Below are 24,096 nucleotides of genomic sequence, written 5' to 3'. Positions count from 1 at the left end.
TTTGTTTCCCAACAGATATTTGGTAATTTCTGGAGACCTTTTTTGATTGTCACACTGGAAGGAGGATTGTTATAAGCAACTAGTATCTAGAGACCAGGGATGCTGCAAAACACCCTACAAATCAAGGATAATTCCCTACAAAAAAGACTTATCTGGCCCAAAATGTCAATACTGCTGAGGGTGAGAAATCCTATTCTAGTCTGTGACTTCCCTCATCTGACTTTGTCAGTTGTTTTTCCTTCATTTGTTGAGTTTAGGAAAAGAGTTAAATCTATCATCTACTAAAGATATCTCTTTGGTTTTTATCAGTGCTCAGATTTATCTCTATTTACATACCTTTAACATAATTTTAATGGGATTTTCAAAAAGTAGGAGAGAATATATAGTTAATCTACTATCCTAGACAAAAATCTCCTTATTTGCATGTTATCCAAGCTTACCATTTAAAAATCAACTAGTTTTTAGAATCAAAACTAAATATCCTTCCATAAGAATTACCTCCTTGTAATTGTGACTAAATATCCTTCCATAAGAATTCAAATCCTTGAATATTTTATTTTCCTTTCTCTTTCTCTCTAGTTTCCTTTTCACTATATCTCATTGTACTTTAAATTTCTCAGAGGACAATGAATACAATTAAAATTTTATACATTGTGGATTTGTGCATAATAAGCAAGCAGGATTTTTCTGGTTAGTTCCAATATCTTTTATGATGACAACAATTTATTGACTTTTTGTTTTTTGTCATCAGAGACTGTTAAGCTAATACCTCCTCAGAAATGTGAAGGATTCTTTTATATTGCTTAACTGTAATTTTTTTCATTCTCTTTCACTTTCCTTTTATGAAGCCAGTTTCCTTACTTCCCCCCTCCCCACCTACCCTGAGGACCACCTTTACTGTGCCTATGGGAGCTCCAAGAAGAGGTCAATACTGTGGGGCAAGGGAGAGGAAAGCAGGGTAGAGAAAGGGGACAGAAGTTAGGACAGGCCCTGTGTGGGGGTATAGGGCTCCTGCATCCTTCTGGGATCTGAGTCTAGAAAGCTCTGACAGAGTGGTGAATGCCTCAGTGGAAACTACTTTCTGGCTAGCATGAGGTTAATATGTGTGGCTTTCATCTCCTTCAGCTCAGGGTTCCACACATATTTGAATTGCTCCCCTTTGGTGCTCACTACCTGGTTGTTAATGTATCGGATCAGCTTTTTGGAGGCCTCCCTGGGAGCCATGTGTTGGTAAATCTTCTGATCCTCTGTGCTATCCAGTATCATGTACTTCTGCAGGAAAAAGGACTTCAGTTCATCCTTTTGAGGGCCTCTGAGGCATCTGGGCAAGTCCTGGTTGAGGTCAGTACAGGCTAGAGTCTTCTTCTCCTTCCCCTCTACCAGCACCTGCATAACTTCTTCCAAATCTCTCTGAGCTTTGGGCCTGCTCCACTGAGTAGGGAGGGAACACCTTCAGGAGTACAGGCACCCCTGGCAACAGCTTCTCCTCAGCACTGACTGCCTCATGCTGAGTATCTCCAGCATCAGCAGTAGGAGAGGCCCCAGTTTCTTCTTTGAGCTTTTCAGGCCACTGCAGGGGCTATGTGGAGATGGGCACCAGGCCTTGGACATCAGAGCTCTGAATTTGCAGGTTATCTTTTTTCTTGGCACCACTCAACTGCCCTGAGAGCTTCTGCATCATGTCCCCTTTTGTACTCCTTGGAATGTGGGCAAAGCCAGGCCATCATCATCTCAGTGAAAGCCTCCATATTGAAGTTCTCTTCTGATGACCCTGATGGGCCGAGGTTCTCCAGGAGCCCAAACACATCGGAGAAGATGACCTTAGCTAAACCATTGAGGTTAGCCCTTGGGAGGTGTGTCTGGACAAAGGCAAGGAGGATTTCACTGACAATCCTCTCCAGCCCCAAGCTCTTTCTGCTTCTGCTCTGTCAGACACTGCCAGTAACTTTTCCAGCACATTGAAGCTCTAACCCCTCCCAGTTTCCTTACTTAAAAAAAAAAAAAAAAAAAAAAAAAAAATCTTTCTTTAGAAAATTTCCTTCAGCGTCTCTCCAAACCGGGATTTGACTTTTATGATTATGGGAGATAATGGTGAAAATGCATAGGCTATGATTCATTCATTCATCTATGCAACCACCCATTAAGCCATCAATTAATTTGTTTATCCACTTATTCATGTATTTTTAATGAATGTTTAGTGCTCTTCATACTTCAGGATTCTGTCAACTGCTGGACATACCAGAAAATGTGATTTCTTTATTGGTGACCAAGATAGTAAATAAAGCATTGTATCTATCTTTAATAATTTAATAATATTTCAAATTATTAATAGTTATTATTAATAGTTTAAATCATTGTTCTTCAGCAAATTTTAAACTACATTATAGAGGTATGGTTGACAGGTAAAAAGCTGTGCATATTTAATGTACACAACTTGATGAGTTTGGGAAGTATGTACCTAAGAAACCGTGATGGTGGTAACACCATTAAAGACATAAATATATCCAACACCTTCCAAAATTTCCTCCTGTCCCTTTTATTATTATTGTTATTAATAGTATTATTAATTATTTTGTGTGTGTGTGGTAAGAATACTTAAGAGCCTCCTTGTTTCAAATTTTAAATAAACACTACAGTATTGTTAGCTATAGACACTGTGGTAGTAGTCCTCCAGAACTTATTAATCTTGTGTAACTAAAACACTAAAACTTTGTACCCTTTGACCATCATCTACCCATTTATGCCTCCCCTCACACCATGGCAACCATGATTCACTTTTTTGCCTTTGTGAATTTGACTATTTTACATTCCACATATAATTGGAATCATATAGCATTGTCTTGCTGTGTCGGGCTTATTTCATTTAGCCTAACATCTTCCAGATCCATTTATGTTGTAAATGGCAGGATTTCCTTGTTCTTTAAAGCTGGATAATATTCCATTGTGTGCATATATCACATCTGCTTTATCCATTTATCAACAAATGAATATTTAGGTTGTTTTCATATCTTGACTATTATGATAATGCTACAATTTGCAAATAGTTTCCCCCATTCCATAGATTCCTTCTCATTTTGCTGATGGCTTCCTTTGCTGTGTAGAAGCTTTTAATTTGATATAATCTCACTTTTTTATTTTTGTTTTGTTTTATCTTTATTTTTTTGCCTGATTTTGGTGTCACATCTAAAAAATCATTGCCGGGACCAGTGTCAAGGACCTTTTTCTCTATGTTTTCTTCTAGGAGTTTCATGGTTTCAGGTCTTAAATTTAAGCCTTTAATCTATTTTTAGTTGATTCTGTATATGGAGTGAGATAGGGATCTAACTTCATTCTTCTGCATGTGAAAAATTAGTTTTCCTAAGACAATTTCTTGAAGAGACTATCCTTTCCCCATCATGTATTCTAGGTGACCTTGTCAAAGATTAGTTGACCACATATGCATGGTTTTATTTTTGGACACTCTATTCTGTTATATTGGTCTATATATCTGTTCTTATGCCAAAACCATACTATTTTGATTACTAAAACCTTGTAATATAATTTGAAATCAGGAAGTATGATGCCTCCAGCTTTGTTCCTCAAAGAATTCAAGATTTCTTTGGCTATTCAGGGTCTTTTGTGGTTCAGTATATATTTTAGGATTGTTTTTTCCATCTGTGAAAAATGCATTGTTATTTTCATAGGGATTATATTGAATCTGTAGATTGCTTTGGGTAGAATGGACATTTAACAATATTAAATCTACCAATCCGTGAATGTAGGATATCTTTTCACTTATTTGTCTTCAATTTCTTTCATTAATGTTCTACAATTTTCAGTGTACATATCTTTTACCTCCTTGATTAAATTTACTATTACATATTTTATTCTTCTTGATACTGTTGAAAATGGTGTTATTGATCTCTGGGTTGTGAGATCAAGCCCCAGATTGAGCTCTGTGCTTAGTTCAGAGTCTGCTTGAGATTCTCTTCCTCTCCTTTCCTGCCACTTCCCCTCCTCATGCATGCTCACTCTCTCTCTCAAGTAAAATAATAAATAAAATCTTTTAAAAAAGAAAATGGTATTATTTTCTTAATTTCTTTTTCAGATAGTTCATTATTAGTGTATAGAAATGTGACTGAATTTTGTATTTTGATTTTGCATTCTGCAGTTTTAATGAATCCATTTATAAGTTCTCACAGATTTGTGTGGGGGGGTATGTGAAATCTTTAGGGTTTTCTACTGTAAGCACATTCTGTTAACAGAGAGAGTTTTACTTCTTCCATTCTGATTTGGATGGCTTTTATTTGTTTTTCTTATCTGATTGCTCTGGCTGAGATTTTCATCACTGAGCTGAATAGAAGTAATGAGAATGGGCATCCTTGTCTCATTTCTGATTAAAGGAAAAGCTTTTAGCTTTTCATCATTGACTATGTTAGCTGCTATGTTAAGGTACATGCCTAATTTATTAAGAGTTTTTAATCATGACAGGATGTTGAATTTTATCAAATGTTTCTTCTGTACGCATTAAGATGATCATATGATTTTTATTCTTCATTCAGTTAATATGGTATATTAACATTTATCAATACATTTATGTTGAACCATCCTTGCATTCCAGGGATAAAACTTATATGATTATGGTGTGTGACCTTTTATGTGCTGTTGAATTTGGTTTGCTAGTATTTTGTTTAGGATTTTTGCATCCATATTCCATTAGGAATATTGGCCTATACTTTTCTTGTAGTCATCTGGTATCAAGGTAACACTGACCTCATAAAATGAGTTTAAAGTTCTTTTTTTTTTAAAGACTTTATTTATTTATTCATGAGGGGCATAGAGAGAGAGAGGCAGAGACATAGGCAGAGGGAGAAGTAGGCTCCTCACAGGGAGACTGATGTGGGACTTGATCTCTGAACTGGGATCATGCTGTGAGCCAAAGGCAGAGGCTCAACTGCTGAGCCACCCAGGCATCCCTAAAATGAGTTTAGAAGTGTTTCTCTTTATTGATTTTTTTAGAATAGTTTGAGATTATTGGTATCAATTCAAGAAAAGTTTGGTAGAGTTAGCCACTAAAGCCATCTGGTCTTGGACTTTTCTTTGTTGCAAAATTATTCAATTTCTTTTTTGTTATTGGTCTCCAGATTTCTTGTATCTTCATGACTTGATTTTGATAGGTTTCATGGCTCTAGGAATGTACCCATTTCCTCTATGTTATCCAATTTGTTGGGTTATAATTGTTCACAGTAGTCTCCTATCATCCTTTTTATTTCTGTGATATCAGTTGTAATGTCTCCTCTTTCATTCTTGATTTTATTTGATTCTTCTCCCTTTTTTCTTAGTCTAACTAAAGATGTGTCAATTTTGTTTACCTTTTCCAAAAGCCAACTCCTAGTTTCATTGATCTTTTCTATCATTTTTCTAGTCTTTATTTCATTTATTTTTGCTTTGCTCTATTATTTCCTTCCATCTGATAACTTTGGAATGTTTTTAGTTTTTTTTTTTCTAGTTCCTTAAGGTCTGAAATTAGGTTGTTCATTTGAGACTTTTTTAAAAAAGATTTTTTGTATTTATTTGAGAGAGAGTGTGTGAAGGAGAGCATGAGCAAGGAGAGAGGGAGAGGAAAAAATAGGCTTCTGCTGAATAGGGAGCATGACACAGGGGCTTGATCCCAGAACCCTGGGATCGACCCAAGCTGAAGGGACACTTTGACAGACACTTAACTGACTGAGTCACCCAGGTACCCCATGAGACCTTTCTTTTTTCTTAATGTAGGTGCTTATCTTTATAAACTTCCCTCTTAGAACTGCTTTTTCTGCATTGCTTGTTTTGGCATGTTGTATATTCATATTCACTTTTCTCAAGATTTTTTGCCTGTTTTTAAAGATTTTTTTTTTTTTGCTTTTGATTTCTTCTCTAACTCATTGGTTACTCAGGAATGTGTTGTTTTATTTCCACATAATTGTGAATTTTCTTATTTTCCTATTGTTATTGATTTCCAGTTTCTACTACTGTGATCAGAAAAGATAATTGATACAATTTCAATCTTCTTAAATTTATTGAGACTTGTTTTGTGTCCTAACATATTATCTATCCTAGAGAATGTTCCATGCACACTTGAGAAGAATGTATTTGCTGCTCTTGGGTGGAATGTTCTAACATGTCTCTAGGGCCATTTGGTTTATACCATTGTTCAAGTTCACTGTTTCTGCATTGACTTTCTGACTGGATGATCTATTCATTGTTTCAAGTGGGAATATTGAAATTCTCTACTATTATTTTATTGCTGCCTATTTCTCCCTACATTTCTATTAATACTTGTCTTATATATTTAGGTGCTCCAATGTTATGTTCAGCATAAGTTTTTTAAAGATAGTTATTTTCTTTAGTGTCATTCTCTACCCCAAGGCTCATCTGAAATCTCAGAGCCAGATGTGTGATAGGTTTTGCCACAGAACTGTTTTGTTTGAAAAATGGATTTATATTTTGATAAACAATCCATTGTTATTAGCAGAGTTAAAATTATTAATACAGTAATTAAAAAAAGATAATAATTGTTTTCTCACTAAGAATTACTACTTTAATTATGTTAAAATCAATGAGTGAAGTATGACTATTTAATTCAATGTAATATAGCAAGGAATTACTGAGTACCTATTCTAAGACTAGCACTGAGCTGGTTTCTCATTCTAATACAGACTGATCCTCACTTTCCTCTTGGAGACATTCAATAATGAGTGCACTTTCTGTAGATTCCACACCTAAAGGCCAGTGCTATGAAAACTTGTTTTTTTAATTTAAAAATAAATATAAACAATGTTTGAATACCTTTTGCAGCCTCAATGAATCATTAGCTTCACTTTGAAAATCAATGCTCTGAATAATCCAAAAGGTTAATACTAATTACATCACAGAGGTAATTTCACCTCGAGGTAAGAGGCCTGGGCTGTTTGTGTTATACCAATAAGGACTGCCCAAGGAAAGTGGACACAAGCTCCCAGACATCAGTAAGTAAGGTGCTCAAGTCAGGCAAAGGCAAGTCTCTGGAGAAGTGTTGGTGTGAGTTATTACCAATCAACACTTATAGATCCTGGAGCATTAGTGCACTTGCCCAGTAAATGTAGTTTAGATAGGGAAAAATATCTGCTACAATTCCATTTTTACCACAGTTTATCATCTGTGAGTGAAGTCAGCTTCTAAATAAATTTCCTAAGAAAGAGGAAAATTTTTATTTGCTTGTAGGTGACAATAAAATTCCCACTGGCCTAGGCCTCTGGATCATCCAAGATATGATCCTGATTTTGCTTCTTTTTCTTTTGTTGCTCTGTAAATTCTCATAATAAACAGGACAGTTTGGGTAGAAAGCAGAAACCCAATGAACACATCAAAGATAAAGAAGGAAAGAAAGAAGGGGGAAGGAAGGAGGAAAAAGGATATGAGAAAGGGAGGAAGGAGGGCAAGAAGATTATTGGAAAAATCTAGAGATTCATTTGACTTCAGGTATAGTGGGATTCAGAGGCACAAATAATGTCAAGCTTTCTCCATGTGGCAGATGACATAGCTTACATCTACTTTATATTCACACGTTTCCAGGTATTAACTGAAGCGGGAAAAGACAATTTTTCATAATAGCACTTGTAGGAAAATTTGAAGAACCAATCTAGCTGGCCAAAATTGGAATATCTCCTCAACCCTACACTAATCACTGTGACCAAGAGAATAAACCTGTGCCACCTTTGTGGTAAATGGGAGAAGGGGCAAGTTTAGCTCCACCTGGACCATATGGAATGAGTTCTCTATAGGAAAAAAGGGTTCTCTTAGCAGAAAAAAGGGGATGTGGGGGGAAGTGCCAGTGAGTATACAATAACTCTAATTCTAAAATTTTAATCTCTAACCCACATATCTCTGAACTCTAGACTTGTACATTCAATGGTCTACTTGACATTTCCACTTGGATATCTCACAGGCATCTTGATGTTATATCTAAATCCAATTCTTAGAAGTTGTTCCCTTTCTCACTCTCTAATTCCTATTTCTTTCCACTCAACAAATGACATCACATCCATCTAGTTGCTAGAATACTATTTTCCCTCATCCTCATGTCTAGTCCATTCACAAGTGATGTTTCTACTTCTAATTCACTGTCTCCATCCTGGAACTAGCTATGCATTACCTCAAATAGGTAGCTCACCAAAATCATTGCTTCCACTCAGGCCACTTCTAATATCTTGTCTACATGATCCTTTGAAAACATATTATATATTATTTTGCTTAAAATTTCATAAGTGGCTTCCAAACGTGCATAGAATAAGATCCAAGCTTTTTGTGAAGTCCTCCAAGGAACTTAGTGCCCTGGCTCTGACTGTTATTCCCCCAGTGTCTATACTCTCTTCCTTGCTTACTGTTTTCTAACCATATTGGCCTTCTTTTTGCACATTCTGTTTTTTTTACCTGGAAGATTGTCTCATGATCTTACTCTTTTTGTTGCTTATTCATTCTGATCTTTCAGATACCACTTAAATGTCCTTCTTGGAGAACCCCAGCCATTTTCCTCCATTACTTTATTATATTAGTTGTCTCTTGTAATTAATTTATTTTTGTTGATTACTATCTGTAATCAACTCATATATTCTATGAGTCCAAGGACCATAGATTTTTGTTTACTGATTTTTATCCAGTGTTTTCACAGTGCCTTAAGCATATAATATTCCTAATCAATTGCACTGAGTGAATAAATAAATGAGTAAAAAGGAAAGGGAATATAGTAAAGGAGTCATGAAGAGATGCAAAAGCTGGCATTTTTCCCTTTGCACTGTTGTTTACGATTAACCACAGCTAGAGAATCAATCAATTAATGAAAATGTTATTGTGCACCTATTTTGTGCAAGACTGTGAAGAATGCCAAGGTCTAAATAGTATAGTCTCTTCCTTATTGGAGTTTGTATTATGGTTTATGTATGAAAGCCTGTGCACAGAAAAAAAATAGAAACTAGATAGATTAGAAAACAAGATGATATGGCAGTATGAGAGCTGTCATAGTACAGAATACAATTGTCAAATATATATGATGTGAACAAAAAGTATTTTAAGAGTTCAGAGGAAGGAAAAATCCCTTTGAGCTAGCAGGAAGTTTTCCTGGAGAAGAAAGGGACTACGGATTTGTTTTATTTGTGTATTCATCTTCTGTTGTTACATATTCCCCTGACAGTCGCAGAAAATCTGCAGAACTTGCCTGACTTATTTTCATGGGTGGACCTGGAAAGGGATTCCCTAGCTGGCATCCAGTAACTACTGATCTTTCATGAAGACTTAATCTGCATGCAGTTCCCAGCCAGAGGGAAGGGGCAAGCTCAAGCTTGTGGAAGATAGTAACTGGATATACTATTAGTCAGAGTCACAAGTATTGTTTCAAACATGTCGTTTTGTTTTTTGATGCTGGAGTTCAAACCAAGGACTCCAAGTGGGATCTGATTTTAAGGTGAGATTTTCTTCCCATTTTAGCTGAGATTCTATCTTGGTTTAGCCAGAGTAATTTAAAAAAAAAAAATCTATTCTTTGGTTTGGACCATAAAAAGGGAAGGATATAATTAGTTTTTGTAATTTGGACTAAATGTAACATTACTGAGTTCTCAGTAGAAAAATATAAGCAGCAAGTTAATTTTCTCCAGAAATTGCTTATAGTGATGAATAGATGTCTGAAAAGGAACAGTTTTTCGGAAGCAGAAAAACAAAACAAAACAAAAACTCCCAAGAGATGATCTTTTTTTTTTTTTTACAAAGTTTGGATTCAGGAAATAAAAGATGTATTTGAGGCCTTTTTAAGGGTTTCCTGCTGCAGGTCTTCTCTACCCCTCACCAACCTAAACATCTGTCATCAGGTATATAAGAAACTTCAGGATCTTCAATGTCACTTAATATACTTAAGAACACAAGCTCTAGAGCCAGGTTTCCTCGGTTCATGTGCCAGAACCAGCACTCCGTATGCCACCTTAGAGAAGTTTACCTGGGTGTCCTGATATAGTTTCTTCATCTTTAAAATAAGGCTGATGAGAATTTAAAAAATACTTTACTTCTAAGTAGTATGAGGTTTAAACAAAGGAACTGGCTCATGCATACCGCGTAGTATGGACTTAGTACAAGTAAGCTATTATTAGTCACACCAATACTGTACTATACCAAGAATTCACCCATTTTTAAACAGAGGTTGACTCCTCAGGGGAAGATAGTCTTGCTCCGAATCACATTTTAGTTTGAGTAGAGTCTTAGTACTTTCTTATACTCTGGTCTGACAGAATCAAGGCCCTTCCCCAAATGCTATCATGTGTACAGTTCAGAATTTCAGAAGACATGTATATAAAGTGCTAGAGACCTTAACATCGGACTTTCTCCCTGTTCCCCGAGGTATGGAAATAAAATGAGCTCAGAGAAGCTTAATGAAATCATCACTCAGAAGTGATCCAGATCCCTGGAGTGACCTACAAAAGGATTTCACCACTGGAGGCTCCTGGCTCCCGCCTTGCTTTAGATTCCTGTGGATTTTTTTAAAATTTTATTTATTTATTCATGACAGACAGAGAGATAGAGAGGCAGAGACACAGGCAGAGGGAGAAGCAGGCTCCATGCCGGGAGCCTGACATGGAACTCGATCCAGGGTCTCCACGATCACACCCCAGGCTGAAGGTGGTGCTAAACCGCTGGGCCACCAGGGCTGCCCTCCCGTGGATTTCTATTTATACTTGGCAACATGATTTGCAGATAAAACAGAACAGTGTGTTGTTATCTTCTTCTCTTTACCATAGTGTTGATTTATCTTTTTTTTTAAGATTTTATTTATTTATTTGAGAGAGAGACAGAGACAGAGACAGAGACAGAGTCACAAGGAGAGAGAGAAACAGGCTCCATGCAGGGAGCCCGACGTGGGACTGGATCTGGGGTCTCCAGAATCACACCCTGGGCTGAAGGCCGCACTAAATCGCTGAGCCACCCGGGCTGCCCACATGCACTGAATGTTTACTGTGGGCCAGGCAGTGTTCAAAACACTGAAGGTAAAAAGATGGATCAGACCCACTCCCTACCGTCATATAGCTCACAGGCCAGAGTGGGAAGGAACAACTGTATGGGAAAGGAACACACCGGTATGATGCTGGGGTGGCCCAAATAAAGGAGTGTTGAACTTTGGGGAGGGCAAGTCAAAGAAAACTTATTTGTCACCGGAGTGTCTGGATACTGACAGAATTGTCATTAAAGGAATTGCTAGAGGGAAAAAAAAAGTGCATTGTAGGAAGAAGGAAATGAATGTGCAAAGCCATAGAGGTATGAACCAGTCTAGTGAGATTAGGAAAGAGCAAGTAGTTCAGAAGATAAGAAAATAGTCTTTGAAGGTAGGGGTGGGGCAAGGGCTAATGAAAGCGTGAGATTGTGGAGCTCACGCTAAGGGAAGCACAGAGCTTGAGGCAGGAGTGTAACATGCTCAGTTTTGCACTTCAGGCATATCACCTGGTTGGTAGCATTGCTGGGGAGCAACTGAGAGGAGAAAGGACAGAGTAGAATCACATAAACATGCCAACGAGGGGATAGAGGCCCAGGCACAAGTTTTGGCGGAGTTGATCTTAGACCATAGTGGAATTAGGTGAAGGGAGGGAGATTCAATATTTAGTAGGTAAAGTCTACTGAGCATTGTTACTAGTTTAAAGGAGTCAGGGAGAGGGAGAAATCTTGTGGGGTGGGAGGCAATATTCCCTCTGCCCAGAGGGTGTAGTATTGGGGGTGCAAGATTTACCAGGAAGGTGGGTCTTACGTAAACTTATGTGGACTTGTAATTTCTGATTTCTGGCTCTCAGTCTAGTGCTTCTTCCTGTGAGGCACTACCTCAGTAGTCTTTCGGGAATTAGGTCCTGGGAAATCAGCTCACTGAGCATCTAAATCCTTCAATGTCACAGGCTGGAAAAGCTGAGTAACGAAATGCTGACCGCATGAAGTGTGGTGAAACTTATTCCCAAAGCTGATATGAGTTGTGAAAGCCAACCTGTCACGGAAAGGTGACTAACAAGTGAGGGTGTCAGAGTCAAATAACACGCATTGTTACTTATTGTGACAAATGCTCTAGTAATGGGATAATCATTTAAGAGAGCAAAGAGTTAATACAAATGGTGGACTAGGTGCCACATTTAAGAATAAAACAAACTTAGTGTGGGCTTTCTTAGAAGTGAGGATGCTGGGGTGCCTGGGTGGCTCAGTCAGATAAGCGTCCAACTCTTGATTTCATCTCAGGTCATGCATGATCTTAGGGTCATGAGATCCAGCCTCGCATCAGGCTCCTCAATGGGTGTAGAGCCTGCTTGGGATTATCTCTCTCACCCTCTGCACCTCCCCACCCTGCTCATGTTCACTCTCTTTCTCCCTCTCAAAAATATAAATTAATTAAATTAAATTAAAAGTGAGGATGCTATGCTGCCTTTAAAAATAGCACAGATACTTAAATTCACTTGACAATAGTCAAAATGAACATTATCAATAGTTTACTGTATGCCAGGTAAGGTGTGAAATGTGTGATAAACATTACTTCATTTAATCTTCAAAAAAAACTCTATGAGGTAAATATTGTTTTTATCCTTTTTTACAGGATAACTGTAACAATTTTGTTAAAGTTTTCATTTCTGCAAGGATTAAAATCTCTTTTAGTCTTACCACTATGATAAACCAGTTCCAATCTGGGAATAAACCAAAACTGTCTCTGCCTCAACTCTAGAAAAACCAAGAAGTAACTAACTGTTTCATAACTAATACTTCTCTCATTTAATTTTTCTAACCAGATGTCCAGGATATTTCGACGTTCTTCTGGAGGAGGTCGGTTTATCAAATCTCATGTTATCAAACTGAGGTATGTAAACTTAGTTCACAACTTCACACCCGTACCCTTGAGAAACACTTGATTAACATGACTGCCCACCTCCCCCAGCCAAATCTTTGCAGAAATATAGATACTTCATAAATCCTGAGCAGTCCACCTTATGCTGCATAGGTATTTCCCAGTCACAATAAGAAGAGGTAAAATGCCCAATGTCAAGAGGCAATGTCAAAGTAGACATTGGAAGGGGAGGAATGGCACAGGTGACACACTTGCGCCTTCAGCTCAGGGCTAACGAGAATTTAGATCAGCTCTTTTTAATTATCCTCATTCTACGCCTAACCAACAACAGATCACGACTTTCTGTGTAATAAGGTTTTTCCTTAATGCCATTGCATTTTTATTATTTCTAATACCTTTTCATTTTTACTTCTGATAAAAGGCAGTATGCATAAATTGAACATATGTTTGTTGTAAGAGACTCAAATAAATTATTAGAATCCATCTTGAATATACTTTTTATATCATGTCCAAAATGCTTGACATTTACTGGAATAATATATCTTGTTTTCTACCCATTTTTAAAAAATGTTTTATTTATTTTATTTATGAGAAACACACAGAGAGGCAGAAACACAGGCAGAGGGAGAAGCAGGCTCCCTGCAGGGAGCCCGATGTGGGACTCGATTCCAGGACCCCAGGATCACGACCTGAGCCAAAGGCAGACACTCAACTACTGAGCCACTCAGGCACCCCCCACTCTTTTTTTTTTAATTTTATTTATTTTATTCATGAGAGAGAGAGAGAGAGAGAGAGAGAGAGAGAGATTTTCTACCCATTTTGATGGAAAATTTTAAACTTTTTCTTTGGCTATCAATCCATATTCAAATATAAGTATTTGTAATGCGTACTTGTCTGTCTGCTTCACTTCTTGATGGTAAAGTACATATACACATGGTTAGGGAGCTCCTGCCTTGTCTTCTCTCCCCCTCTCCACTTTTGTTCCTTCTTTACTTTCTCCCTTCTTTCTTCCCTCCCTCCTTCCTTCCTTCTCTGATTCTTTGTTTTAAGGTTAAATTTTCCTCTGAAGGGCAACTGGAGGCTTTCTAGACCTATACATTACAGTATAATATGTGATCCCTTTATCAAAGGATTTCCTTTAATAAGTACTTTCAATAATTATCCACTTAAAAACACATATTAACTGACCGTCAAATCCCAAAATATAAATGGTTTAACACAGTAAAGGTTTACTTCATCTCCATAACATAGTCCAAAGAGTCAGAAGTGGCAACAGAGATGTGGATGCTAGGAGGGATGTAGAATGGAATTGGCTACCGGATTCTGCATCTGGTTGGCAATACGGGAAAAGTGAAAGTATGAAGGATGGTATGGGAGGTTACAGAGGCCAGGTTGGAGGTGGGGTTTGTCATTTCTGTCCACATTCCATTGTCCAGAATTCACTAGAGCTTCAATGAACTGCAAAGGAGGTCAGGAAATGAAATCTAGCTTTGTGCTCAAGAGGCAAACGTAACTGGGTTTCATGAACAAAAAACATTGTCTCTGCCATTTCACTATTGAAAAATGATGTTGATTATGATGGTCCAGACTGTCTTAAAAAAGCAAATTAAATTTAAACAAGTGCATATGAAGCATGATTTCATGAACATCTCTTTTCCCAACCCCCTGCAGATTATGAGCTAAGTAAGGAGCAAGAACAGTTTTTTTCAGCTATGTATCTGAGCCAGTATTTCTAGAGATAATTTAGAAATCTGATGTACACCTATTTCATCCACTCATTTTAAAAACTTAATATGAATCTTAATAGATAAAAATAGTTAATGATTAGAGAGGTGGCTTTATCTGCTTTTTTGCTTTCAGCCCAGATGAACACGGTATGAAAATTCTTATGGTGCTCATGTTTCGATACCCATCTACTGATAGTGCTGAGAGAATTAAGAAAAAAATTGAAAGGATTTTATCTGAAAGTCTGAAGACAAAGCAGTTGCCTTTGACTATAAACAGACCATCCTTTACACTCACATGTAAGTCTTTTTACCATCTTTGTGGTTCCCTTGCAGTCCTCTTTATTTTTCATAAGAATTTAGATCAATGTCTTCTCCCATTTTAAGACTTTACCACTGATACACACATATTGGTGTGGAGTAAAACTAAAATAAAAATTCACTATAAAGCAAAGTTTAATTTTAGGAATTTATTTTCATATTTGATGAGGGCTTTTGCTAAGGTTTCTAAGTTTTTCCCCATATATAATGTTGGATCTTTTCAAAAGCATGAGAGGGTAGGTATAATTTTCACCATTTTAAGGAAGTTGAGACTCAAGGAAGAAGTAAGTCATGGACCTAGGAAGCCTTGGGGCCAAAATTAAGCACAGGTGTTCTGACTCCCAGAGGTCTTTACAGGTCAGTTCTGGGGGTTAGCTTCTACAGTATCAGGGAAACAAACATCTTTATGAAGGTTTAAATCTGGAGGGTGAACCATTGACATGATCTGTGAAGAAGTTCTGTAGGTTATTTCCAGTTTAAAATGATGGGTCATTTATTTCCCTTATTTATCCCTCACAAAACAAAATCAGAAAACTTTTGTTTTTCCCTGAAAGTAGAAGAAAATGAGGTAAAAACGTTAAGAAATTAAAATTACTTCACCGCTTGGAATCCAAACTGAGAGGCATAATAATGTGTTTCAAATGCTAAATTCAAGGTCAGGTAGTGTGTCTTTTTAGTTCCTTACCCCTCCCCCCAAATGCTAGCCTAAGTATTACACATAATAGGTGTTCCAGTTGTGTTCACTGTTCAGATTAAGTACTGCAAGGGCAGCTACTTCTGATTTATTATCAAGAAATAAGTCTTGCCCTTTGGACTGGAAAGTCTTTTCTCCCTGAAGCATCAATGAATTTAAGAAAAATATTGTCTAAAGGTAATTTCTTCAATGTTAGAAATCTGGAAAATCCTTAAAGTCCATTTTGAGATAGAAGCCTCACACACATTAATGGCAACTTTCATGAAGTAATTAGAATTAGTGAAGAATATGGTATCCACCTTACGTGTTAATTATATTCCAAAGTAAAACATATTTTTCAGCATTCTATAAATGGCAATCTTAAATTAAATTTCAATTCCTGATAATATACTTGCCCCTAATGCAGGATCATTTATGCTAAAATAAAATATCCATCATAAAAGATATGTTAAAGGGGTGGTTTTTTTTTTTTTTGCAATTTTTTTAAAAGTAATTTTTACAATTTTTAAAAAAAATAATTTTTCAGACTTCTTGGTTATGTACACTGACTTTTTATTACACAGTTGTTTTAATATCAAAATAACTATATTCTATGACAATATTCAATAACAAAAATTCTACTACAAATATTTTTTTTCTTCCACAAATATATCTCTCATTAAATAGAGAGAAGTGAAACATCCAGGAAACCTCTGGTAGGGTTTGGGGCTCACATCCCTCTCTTGAGGAAGTCAGTGTTCCTGAGGAAATCATCATATACTTCCCTAATTTCTCTGTCAAATAAAACAAAACAAACATCAAACAAATGCAATGAAACTAAACTTAAATGAACACAAAGAGAAGTTTGAAGGGAAAAAGATGTCACAGAAGAGAGGCATAAAGTAGTATTGATGGGGCTCTTGGACTGGCTGGATGTCAAAAACCTTCATGCCTCTCATGGAACCTTCTACAATATTCATCATGAGGAAGAATCCTTAGCAAGAGAAGGCCAGCAACCTGCACTGAATGAAAGCCTATCCTTTTTAGACCAGGGCTACCACCTGGGCTGTGAGGGGCCTATGATGCCCTTAGCTCCCTGGAGCTTCTCTTTCAACACTGGCCACCAGGGTTATGCCTGACACAAATAGGCTGGTGCATCTAATATAGTGGGCACCAGTTGTGATGGGAATTGGAGGTTGTTAAGCAAGTTATACCGGAACCTCCAAAGAAGGCAATCAGGGACATTTATCCTTACCATTCTTTCCTAATTTCCTCATTTCTTTTTCAGATCTCATAGCAAAGGTTAGAAAACAACAGCGTCATCTTTTCATTTTAAAGTAAAATTATACATTTTGGACCAAGTCAAATCAGAATTATGTATATATTACTTGGCTATGAAAAATCTCATACCCTCTTAAAAGATGGATGCTTTGCATAATAAGCATTTCTTATAGTGACTATTTGAACAAAATCACATAAAAAACAGGGATATATTCTTCTACCAAGTAATTTAATGTTTTGTTTATTCCAGCTATTGACAGCAAAAAGATGAGAAATCTTCTCAACAGCCGTAAGTGCCAAAACCCACAATTAACTGTCTGTTTCATAGCAAAGATAATGAATAAAAGCCACAGAAAAGTTAGAAGTAGAATTTATAGTCTTTTTTGCTCATCTTTTGTTTTTGTGAACCAAATACTTGATGCTTTTATTATTGCTTATTTTTAATATTTCAAGCATTTACATTTATAATTTACACCAAATATAATTTCAAGGTTTTTTTTCTTTTTTTTTAAAGATTTAAAAAGTTATTTTAGAGAGGCAGAGAGAGAGAGCACAGAGGGGAGGCACGGAGAGAGAGAATCTTCAGTAGATTCCCCACTGAGCATAGATCCCTATGCAGGACTTGATCCCAGGACACTGAAATCACAAACTGAGCCTAAATCAAGAATTGATCACTCAACTGACTGAGCCACTCAGATGCCCCTACAATTTCAAGTTTTACGACTTGCAGGATGTAATAAAAAAAAACCCCACAAATTTCATAGAATTCTTGCTATTATAAGTTTTGTAACTAACATTGTTTTTTTAAAATATTATCTTTAAGTATTTCTCTTTTAATTTTCTCTCACAATTCAAAAGAATGTTTTAAGGTGGTAAGTAGTTAGGCTTTTTCCTGTTGAAATATCTCAGTTTTCTTGTGTTTTTGCTGAAATATCTGGCATGCACATTTTCTGCCTTCCCCATCCCATTTCCTTTATCTCAACTTCTTACAGGATTGTTGGGTCATACACTTTCCCTTATAAATTCTATACACATTGTTCCACTTTCTACTAGTGTTTTGTTGTAGTGGAGAAATCTAAGGATGCTGCAATTTTTATTCTTATGTAGGTCATCTCTTTTGTTCTGGGATGAATGTAGGAAATCTTTATCCTGCAACTTATCCCAAGAAAGCTAGATGTAAGTATATTTTGCACTGAATTTTGACTAGGACATTTTGAATGTTTCGAATCTGTATACTGTTTTTTTTTCCTGATTCTGGAAAAATGTTCTTCCATTATAAATCTGATGATTGATTTCCATTCCAGTTGTTCTTTTTTGCCCCCCTCAGGAACACAAATGATTTATTTGAATTCCATTTTCTGCGCTCTGTATCAATCATTATTTCTAGATCCATTTCAGGTCACTTTCTCTGCATTCAGAAAGATCTTATCAATTCTCTGCTCCCCACAGCCCTTATCTCTGTTGTCTGGTGTAACTTTTTCTCTTCTCCCATGTGGATTTCATATCTGCTATGACGTGTCTATGATTTGTTGAATTTATTTAATTATAGACATCTCTTGTGTTTTGTCTCCTCACTGATTATTCTCTCCCTTATGTTTGGCTACTTTTATTACATTAAGATCATATTTTCTTGTTCAACTTGGTTGGTACCAAACACATGTCCTAAAATGTTTTGTAAGAAATAACTTTCAGAGATATGTCTGTCTTCTGAGTTTATATATCATCTGAGTTGAGGGGCCCTAACCATGCTATACCATTAGATGCAGGCTTAAGTTTTGATCTTATATACAGAGTTTATGAAAACTACATCAACCTCCCCCTTTGCACCACCAAATGCAGCATTTACTGATGTCAGTGCTCTTCCTTTCACTGTTTAAATTGCTTTCATGAGGCATCTCAGTTTCTTGGTACTGTAACAAAATATCATAGATTGGGTAGTTTATAAACAGCAGAAATTGATTGCCCGCAGTTCTGGAGGCTGGAAGTGTCAGATCAAGGTGCCAGCATGGTCAAGTGGGGGACCTCATCCAACACGGATTTAAAGTATTATCATGCGGGCAGCCAGGGTGGCTCAGTGGTTTGGCACCTGCCTTCGGCCCAGGGAGTGATCCTGGAGTCCTGGGATCGAGTCCCACATCAGGTTCCCTGCATGGAGCCTGCTTCTCCCTCTGCCTGTGTCTCTGCCTCTCTCTGTGTCTCTCATGAATAAATGAATAAAATCTTAAAAAAAAAAAAACTAAAAAAAAAAAAAGTATTATCATGCCATGAGCAGAAAGGGCTATGGATCTCTCTGGAGACTCTTTAATAAGGCACTAATCCCATTCATGAGGGCCCCACCCTCATAATTAAGCATCTCCCAAAGTCCCCACATACAAATACTATCACCTCTAAGGGTTAGGATTTTAACATAAATTTGAGGGGTTCATATTGAGACCACTACATTTCCATAGAATTTCTCATTTGTCCTGTATCTCTTGGTAGGATGGTATGTCAAGAAATGTGGCTTCTGCATAGATACAGAGGAAGAAAAGTGTTTATGAGTCACAAAGGGATAATTTAAACTGTAGTTTCTGGTTGGCTAGGAACAAGTGCAGTGTGGTTTTATTTCCTGGGCTGGGGAATCACAATAGCAGTGAGCCAAAGTCTTTGTCAGAGCTTACCAGGATTTCTCCACACAATTCTAGTTCACAGGCTTGATAGAATTTGGGTAGTCCAAGAAGTTACTTTCAAACCCCGATGGATATTGTAGTTTCTATCAGAATTTATAATTTTTGTCTTATCTTTCCTCAAGTTGTGGTGATTTTGCTCCTTTTTCCTTTGAAAAATACCATTGACTCAGACTTTTCATCTACAAATGAGGATGACACCTATCAGAGAGAACTGTTATGAAAATTAGAGAAAATATATGTAACACGAATACAAGGTTTTTGCTCAAAACTAGTAGATATCATGTATATTAGTATTACTTCCATGTATATTATAAGAGGAAAGTGGGAGAAGAAGTAAGTATTAGGCACTACCAATACGACACTATATTACCCTAGAAATTCCATTTGTTCAATTTTATGGTCACTTTAAACTGGAGCTATTTGACTCTGAGGGAATTATGATGAATCTATAAATATGATTTCAGGCATCTATTTTTAACAAGTTTCTGGAAGAAAATTCCCCTTTGAAAAAAACTAGCATTTTTAATAAAAATATAAATAATTAAAAGGTATATTAATAGGGGTGCCTGGATGACTCGATTGGTAGAGCACGCAACTCTTGATCTTGGAGTCATGAGTTTGAGCCCCACAATGGGTACAGAGCTTATTTACAAAAAATAAAAATAGGGGCACCTCGATGGCTCAGTCAGTTAAGTGTCTGACTCTTGATTTTGGCTCAGATCAAGATCTTAAGGTCATGAGGTGGAGCTCCACATTAGGCTCCAGGCTCAGCACAGAGTCTGCTTGTCCCTCTTCCTTCCTCTTTGTCCCTCCCCTCCCCTTCCCACCTCCTTAAAAGATAAATAAAATCTTTTAAAAAATAAATAAAAAATGAAAATAAAAGTTACATTAATAAAATATATCAATATTCTTTCAAGTCTTATTAAGGTTGATTTGAGCTCTAAAAAATTAAAGGTTTGTTGTCAGGGAATCAGAATTTTTTAAAAACTAGTGTTTCAAGTTTTAGAAAACCAAAAAAGGTCATTATTAAGACTTTAAATTCAAGGCTTGCAAAGACAATGTATAAATTCATGTCAAGGGAGAATCATGACCTGCATTCAGTACTGGGCTCTCTCTCAGGAGCAAGAACACAAGCTTTGATGTAAATCCTCCTAATTTTATGTCACTCACCAGCTGAGTGACCTCCAGAAATTTATGTTCTCTTTCCAAGATGCAGTTTTCTCATCTGAGAAGTCTGTTGCTATAAATAAATCCAAATACTTAGCAGAGGACCTGTATGTAATGCTCAATAAGTTACTTCTCTACCTCTCTATTTATCCATCCATATATGCTTAATAGGGAGAGACAAGAAGTTAATCCCCAGACTGAATGCCTTGATGGATTAGTCAATATTTCTTCTGAACCTCAACAGGATCAGAAGGACCCCTGCAGACTAACCTCAGACACTGAGTCCCAGAAAAAGGTTAAAGAACAGTAGGCACAAGCGACTGCCAAAGCATCTGCACCCAATGCGAATCAGCATATGCCCTTTTGTCCTCCTTTTCATGAAAACAAGCTAACATGTATTTCTGTGACAGGCTGTGGAATAAGGATGACATCTTCAAACATGCCTTTATCAGCATCCTCTTCTACTGAAAGGATTGTCCAAGGGAGGGAAACAGCCATGGAAGGAGAATGGCCATGGCAGGCCAGTCTCCAGCTCATAGGGGCAGGTCATCAGTGTGGAGCCAGCCTCATCAGTAACACATGGCTGCTCACAGCAGCTCACTGCTTCCGCAAGTAAGTTCCCAGGGCTGTTGTGAGTCTTCTTGGCCTGGTCATCAATTGCCACCAATTCAGCGCTTGGGAAAAGCTTAGCTCACCAGTTTCTCTTTTACTCCATTCGGAATGGATCCTGCTCTGTCCTCTAAATGCATGATGCTTGCTCTACTCCTCATTCATGTGCTCCTTTCTCTCTTTTCTCAATATTTATGATGTTTGGTTTGTTTCACTCTTATGGTTCCAACCACGTATTTTCCTATATTATCATAACACTAGTGTTATCTTTCCTACTCTATCATAAATTATTGTAAGTGTCAAGACTGATTGTTACACATGTAACAAATATAAACTCTTCCATGTACTGAAGAAAAAAACTCAGCTGCTTCTGTTAACATTCTTTTTCTCTCATTAACCCCTTTATTCTCTGTCAACATCCACCATCACTTTATAGGCAAGAAAAAATGAAGGATAACACTCTTGGAGCTCTTCCTTTAAGAACCATGTGAGCTGTGTGTTTCAGAGAAGTATGTGTATGACGAGAGGGACTTGCCATCCTGTTTGACTGCCTTTCTGAAAACTCATCATATATGACTTGACAGGAGTGCGCTGCTTGGGCTTTCACAGCTATCGCTTCTAAGATTCAGCTGTGTTAGTTCACATACATGGACCTCCTGTTGCCCCAGGAGATCAAGCACAACTCATCTCTCCTCCCTGAGGCTTCTTTTAAACTCTCAAAGGACAAAAGCTCTGAATAAAGCCCTGGACAGTGGCATTGTTCACACTCTTTTTCAGAGGAAACTATGGTTGGTAGATGAGGGGGCTCTTTGCCATTCTTCCAAGAGTAACACCCAAACAGTTCCAAGGTGTCTACACCTTTCTTTATGGGTAAGAGGTATAATGAAAATGACCAGGGGATTTAAAGTGACTGTCACTCTATCAGAGAAAAAAAGGGATTCACTTATATACATTTATATTCCTCAAAATAATTAGCATCATGCTTTAGGGGAACTTGAGTTCCATTAATTTAAAGCTTTCTGATTTTGGAGTTCATGTAGTTCTCCAATCTTTGCACTTGTTTTGGAGGGTGTCATCCATATTAAGTTTGTTTTTTTTTTTTTAAGATTTATTTATTTATTTATTTGACAGAGAAAGCACAAGCAGGGGGAGCAGGAGAGGGAGAAATAGGCTCCCTGCTGAGTAGGGAGCCAGATGTGGGGCTCAATTCCAGGAATTGACCTAAGCCACAGGCAGACACTTAATTGACTGAGCCACCCAGGCACCCCCCATTTTAGTTTATAACTGACCTTTGTTTATATAAATTAGAGATAAATAAACCCAGAATGTCAACTTATTAATATCTAATGCAGAATATAAAATACAATGATTGAAAAACATGTCTCAGCAGGTCGAGTGAAGTCTCTGTGTGAGATATCATTTAACAGAGATCAGCCACTGAGTGTGATAAAGTAGGCATAACTGGTGACCTTCATAAGAGACACTAGTATTAGTGGTATGATGGGGAGAGGAATAAATTCAAGAGAGAATTGGAAGAAATACTTGGATTCTGTGAGTTTAGATACCACTTTCAAGGAGTTTTTAAATGAATGGGAACAGAGAAATTTGACCGTAAAGGGTGGTTGTGGACTCAAAAGAAGAATTTTTTAGATATTATAGCATATTTTTATGCCAAATGTGATAATTCAAAACAGTTGGAAAAGGTGATGGTCCTGGAGAAAAAGAGTTCAATTTTGGGGGTGATATAACTCTCCCAATGCTATAATTGCACCTTGCATTATACTATCATGAAAGAAAAATACAGTGTACTTTGAGGAGAATATCACAATTATCCAAGTAACTTTGAAATTATTATAAGTGTATTTTTCTACAGAAATAGAGTATTTTTAAGACTTGTGTTTAAGACAAATCTTCATACCCTTAGGTCCATGAAAATTGATCCCAATCTTTGTGCCACAGTGTGGGTGGGAACAAAGTTCTTGACAGCATGTCAGGAGCCACAGGCCATCTCTTTCTGACACTAACCCACTGGATATATCATTTACCTGAGTGAGTCATTTAACTTCTAAGTTTCAGTATCTTTATCCATAAAATATTGATTGAATTGAGTCTATTCCATGAGATCCCTTTTTAGTGGACAATACATGCAGGGATAGGGTATTTCTATTTGATCTACTCAGTCTATGAGCTCTTAAGGACTGACAAGTCATATATTTCTTTGTATCCTCCAGATTTCTAGTTTTCAAAAGGATGTTTCAGCCCTAAGATTTCTTTTTTTTAAATTTTTTTTATTGGAGTTCAATTTGCCAACATATAGCATAACACCCAGTGCTCATCCCGCCAAGTGCCCCCCTCATTGCCATCACCCAGTCACCCCAACCCCCCGCCCATTTCCCCTTCCACTACCCCTTGTTCATTTCCCAGAGTTGGGTGTCTCTCATGTTTTGTCACCCGCACTGATATTTTCACTCATTTTCTCTCCTTTCCCTTTATTCCCTTTCACTAATTTTTATATTCCCCAAATGAATGAGACCATATAATGTTTGTCCTTCTCCAATTGACTTACTTCACTCAGCATAATACCCTCCAGTTCCATCCACGTGGAAGCAAATGGTGGGTATTTGTCATTTCTAATGGCTGAGGAATATTCCATTGTATACATAAACCACATCTTCTTTATCCATTCATCTTTCCATGGACACCGAGGCTCCTTCCACAGTTTGGCTATTGTGGACATTGCTGCTAGAAACATCGGGGTGCAGGTGTCCCGGTGTTTTACTGCATCTGTATCTTTGGGGTAAATCC

General features: G+C 37.2%; 1 protein-coding gene, 1 long non-coding RNA gene and 1 pseudogene across 3 annotated transcripts in view; 1 reads left to right on the top strand and 2 right to left on the bottom strand.

The window, feature by feature from the left end:
- The window catches only part of LOC140604155 (transmembrane protease serine 11F), a 93,789-nt gene that overhangs the window by 57,984 nt on the left and 11,709 nt on the right, over window positions 1-24,096 (top strand). The window contains exons 5-8 of the mRNA XM_072775241.1: window positions 12,792-12,859; window positions 14,708-14,871; window positions 17,097-17,135; window positions 21,093-21,294. Coding sequence (XP_072631342.1) covers window positions 12,792-12,859; window positions 14,708-14,871; window positions 17,097-17,135; window positions 21,093-21,294 — 473 coding nt within the window. The remainder of the gene's footprint in view (window positions 1-12,791; window positions 12,860-14,707; window positions 14,872-17,096; window positions 17,136-21,092; window positions 21,295-24,096) is intronic.
- The window catches only part of LOC140604156 (uncharacterized), a 78,079-nt gene that overhangs the window by 47,277 nt on the left and 6,706 nt on the right, over window positions 1-24,096 (bottom strand). The window lies entirely within an intron of this gene.
- On the bottom strand, window positions 1,075-11,060 carry LOC140604333 (CUE domain-containing protein 2 pseudogene; annotated as a pseudogene).

This window comes from Canis lupus, chromosome 14 (genome assembly GCF_048164855.1).
Source record: "Canis lupus baileyi chromosome 14, mCanLup2.hap1, whole genome shotgun sequence".
Classification (NCBI taxonomy): Eukaryota; Metazoa; Chordata; class Mammalia; order Carnivora; family Canidae; genus Canis; species Canis lupus.
The sequence above is the reverse complement of the archived record's forward strand: the minus strand, read 5'-3'. Positions and strand labels throughout refer to the sequence as shown.